Source organism: Echinops telfairi, unplaced genomic scaffold (assembly GCF_000313985.2).
Source record: "Echinops telfairi isolate 266 unplaced genomic scaffold, ASM31398v2 ScPeMD7_7458;HRSCAF=8496, whole genome shotgun sequence".
NCBI classification, from domain to species: domain Eukaryota; kingdom Metazoa; phylum Chordata; class Mammalia; order Afrosoricida; family Tenrecidae; genus Echinops; species Echinops telfairi.
The window spans coordinates 47,928,118-47,932,447 of record NW_022111358.1 but is presented as its reverse complement, the minus strand read 5'-3'; the positions used below and the strand labels follow the sequence as shown (position 1 = coordinate 47,932,447).

Here is a 4,330-nt window from a genome sequence, read left to right as displayed (position 1 = left end):
CTGGCCTGCAGGCTGACCCAGGAAGGGCCCGAGGTCTTCTGGTCACTCATTTTCTCTGGAGCGATGCCTTGGGTCGGGTCCTGGACGCCCCCCTCCCCCTCTTCCTCCCCCAAATAAATTCACTACCATCGAGTCAAGTCCAACTCAAAGCGACCCTAAAGAGCGGAGTGGAACTGCCCCCGGGGTTTCTTTAGGGAAGTGGCGACATCTTTCCCCGAAGGAGTGGCTGGTGGGTTGCAACCGCCCTTTGGTTTAACCATGGCTCTTCCACGGTCCCCCACAGGCCCCAGTTCTTCCTGGAACCGCCCCGGTGGTCTGACTCCCCACTTCCAGGTTCCACCAGGGTGGGCAAGACCGAGGGAGTTCCCAGGGTGGCACGCAGGCGGCAGAGCTTCTACCCAAACCCGGCCATGCCCTCCAGACAGAATCTGTCTCATAGCAACGCCGCAGGACCAAGCTTAATCCACTTTAATTCCCCAAACAGTTTGAGAATGGGGGCGGTTTCTCTGGGCGCCACAGGGCCTGGGAGGGAGGGGGGAGGGGTTCCACACACTCTGCTAGTTTCTGGGGTGGGTTAGGAGTGGGTGCAGGCCACCAGTGTCCACAGTCCCCTGTGGAGGTGAGTGGGCGGAGCCACTAGGAGGTGGGGCGCTAGTGCAGAGAAGAGGGAAGGAGAAGGGAGCCGGTCAGGTGTGCACTGACCTGCTAGACCCAAGTATGTGGGCCTTCATGCACTGCCCCCACTCTACAGTCCCTGCTTCCAGCTAGCCCCCTGGCCTGTACAGCCATCCCCACCCCCCAGGAAACATCTCCATCTGTGACACAAATTCCGAGCGATAATTGTGTGGATTCCCAGGCGCCGGGCCTGGAGGTCTGTGTGTCTGTAAGGTGAGCACCTGGGGCTTCCTGGGACTCTGCCCACTGTATCTTCTGGTCACAACCTGGATGAGAGGTGTCGACAGCCTGGTTAGGCCAGTGGCCACCCCTCCCAAGGCCCCGAGTTTTATGGAGCTGGGTGCATCTGTGCCAGAGGCAAGAATGAGGACTGGGAGGCCGACTCACCCCACAAACAAAAGGGGGCCTGAATCATCCCGAGGCCAGCGTTGGTCATGGGGCTAGTTTTAGTGCCCCATTTTATGGAGGGGACAACTGAAGCTCAGAGAGGCAGTGTGGGAGGAAGGACCCAGGTGAGGCAGGGCGGTGTCAAAAGCTGAACCCTGGGCAGCTCCAGTGTGCATCTCTGGGTGCCTCAGAAACCAAGCAGTCCACGAAGCATTGACTACTGCCACCCACCCACCTGCCAAAGCGAGGTAAGACAAGTAGGCCCGCAACCAGCAACACCAGGTGGCCTTCCCAGTCATGATGACCCTGGAGGCCCAGCCCCTGTCACCACCTGAGAGGGACTGGCCTGGGTGGCGCTCAACAGTGCAGCCCTCTGTGCTCCCTGGACCTCACCAGGGACACAGGTCAGTTGGCCATCACAGGGTGGGTGGCTGGGACTTTCGTCCTGGTCAGCTGAGTGTTTGGCACACACTAGCTCACAGCCACACCCTGGGCAGCAGCCTGTCCTACTGCTCCCATCTGCCATAGGCAGCCCAGCCCAGCTTCGCACCCCCCACCCCCCACCACTTCCTACCTGGCCCTTGAGGTCCAGCCCAGCATTCCAGAAGTCACAGCTGCAATGCAGGTGAGGCTGCCAGCCAGCACCAAGATGGGGCCCTGGGGCAGCTCTCCTGGGGAGGTGGGGTCAGGATGATCAGGTTGAGTGTCCCCATTAGGGAGGCGCAGGATGGACCTGGCTCTCCCAGTCCCTCTCTGACTCAAAGGCTGGCCACCTCCCACCAACCTGCCCCAAGATTCCCCAGGGAGTGTGGGGAGGTGACCACCTCCCACTGCAAAAGAGCCAGCTTCCCTCAGAGCCCAGGGGCCCCTCACCTGGTGGCAGCAGTGTGAGGGCGCTGGCCTGGACGCTGACGCTGTTTTCTGCCTGGCACTGCAGCCAGGCCGGCATCCCAGCCAGCGGGAAGGAGAAGTTGGCAGGCCGCCCGTGGGGAGGTCTCTGCTGGCTGTGGATGTGTCCGTCCTTCCCAACCAGGCTGTAGGTCACAGGTGGGCTGCCCGAGGACACCTGGCAGATCACCTCCACCCTGGGGCCTGACCCTCCGTCCATCAGGGTAAAGTTGACCTCAGGCTGGGACACTGGCTCTGGCAGGGTGGGAGAGGGTCGCAGAGACATGGCCATAGCTTTTCACATGAGCCCCAGACCAGAACCCCTTTGTCCAGAGTGCTGGACACAGGCTTAGCTGCCCCTTCCTCCAGGAAGCCTTCGGGACCTCTGTCTGGTGGTAGTGCTGTGTGCCATCCAGTCAGTTCTGACTCAGTGGCCCTACTCACGGCCACCAGGTCAATACCGACTCACAGCGACCCTACAGGACAGGGTAGAACTGCCCTGTGGCTTTCGGAGACTGTGACTCTTCCCAGGAGTAGAAAGCCTTATCTTTCTCCCACACAGCAGCTGGTGGTTTTGACCCGCTGACCTTGTGGTTAGCAGCCCTACACATATCCACTACGCCTGGGGACTTAGGAGCAGCTGTACTCTGTCCCATGGACCGCTCCACATCCAGATTGACTGGAAGGCAGTGGCTTTTGTTTGGGGCCATCTTCACGGGAACAGATGGATGGGCTGCATGGGGAGCAGCCAGGGGCTTCGCCGTTGCGCCCCCAGGGCCCCTGACTCATGGAATGTACCACACAATTCCACGTGTGGCTCTGTTCTTGCGTAGGTTGTTATTTCCAGGTGCCCGATCTAGCTGAATCTGCATTCTGTACAAAGCATGAGTCATTTTGTTGGATATAAGGATTCCCTCCCTCGGGCAAAGCCTATCTGGCCACCTTATCTATATTCTTCCAGTCTGGTCTTGGTCTCTTCTGCTGGAATGCATACATCCTCAAGACAAGGATGGTCAGTGAGAAGATTCTAGAATGTGCCCTCTCCCCAGCCTTTAATGGCACGCTCTGGTCCTCACCACCTCTTGTTGTGTTGACCACCCTCTAAATGTTCTTTAAGGAGCCCTGGGGTGTGGTGCGGATGAGTTGGATTTCTGTGGGAAACAGAACTGGGAAGAGAGTGTCTGCGGATAATCTCTCAACATCCATGCGTGAAGGAGTCTGGGAGGCCCAGGCTCCCTCCTGGTGGAGCGAACCTTCACATTCATGGGCTGGAGATCCGCCCCACTCACATTCCCCTAAGTAGAAGTCATTCTCCTCAAGCCCCCTCCCCATGATAATGCCAATTTTAAGGTGCTGTTTGCAAACGTATGGTCACTGACTATATTCTTAAAGGTCAACTGCTGAAGGCTATCTGCCTGAAGGTCGTCTGCCATCGAGAGCAGTCAGACCCGATTGGATTGTCTGTCCCGCCCTAGATACAACCCACTCCCTCTGATAAGGACCCTGGATTCGATCCCCTGGAGGAGAGCTCAAGGACACACCACTCGTCCCTGGAGTCCACCCACCTTGTGAACATGTGTGCCCTCCTGTCACTTGTGTGCCTCTAATACATCCCCTTCCTCTTACATCAGTGGGGACCTGTGGTTAGAGGGGCTTGCGTATAAACTCACTTGGATCACACAACATGCTTCCGTGTGAATTCTCTCAGCGTGCGAAGCCAAGAACTGAGGTGTAGCCCACTGCAGGAACCTAACACTACCGCAACCCACGGCCTCCTTTCCTCCTCTGTCCGACTCTCTGTCCACCTGGCTTCGTCCTTCTCCATCGCTGCCTTCCTGCCTTTGGCCTCCCCCCTCTTAAGATCTCTGCATTTCTTTATCTTCTTATCCCGCTGGGTATCTCTCTCTCCGCCCCCACCCCCACTGTGTCTCAATTTATGACCTTTTCTGTCCTCATGTCTATCCACCCTTACCCCCACCCTTTGTCCTGTCACACACCTCAATCAATATCCCCCCCCACCAAAAATTATTAGAAGTGCTTGCACGCCTCGAGAGTATATAAGATGATGATGAGAATACTATCTCTCTATGCGTGGACCTGGCTCCTGAAGTCATGGAGGAGGTGAGCCCTTGCATTGCTTTGCCTTGTCTGATGTCTCTTTCATTTACCCCTCAATTACACAACCGCCCCTTGGACCCGAGGCTGGTCCCCCACAGGCCGCTGACACCAAAGCTAGAAGTTCGAAACCACAAGCCACTCCTCGAGAGACAGGTGAGCGCTTCTATTCCCTTAAAGAGTTGGTCTAGGAAACCCACAGGGCAGTCCTATCCTGCCCTATGGTGTCTATAGGGGTCAGAATTGACTCAGCAGCAATGACTCT

At 57.3% G+C, this 4,330-nt stretch overlaps 1 protein-coding gene across 1 annotated transcript in view; it reads right to left on the bottom strand.

The window, feature by feature from the left end:
• The window catches only part of CUNH17orf99 (chromosome unknown C17orf99 homolog), a 12,122-nt gene that overhangs the window by 730 nt on the left and 7,062 nt on the right, over positions 1-4,330 (bottom strand). The window contains exons 4-6 of the mRNA XM_045299514.1: positions 1,936-2,205; positions 1,637-1,733; positions 1,298-1,368 (exon numbers count right to left, since the gene is read on the bottom strand). Coding sequence (XP_045155449.1) covers positions 1,298-1,368; positions 1,637-1,733; positions 1,936-2,205 — 438 coding nt within the window. The remainder of the gene's footprint in view (positions 1-1,297; positions 1,369-1,636; positions 1,734-1,935; positions 2,206-4,330) is intronic.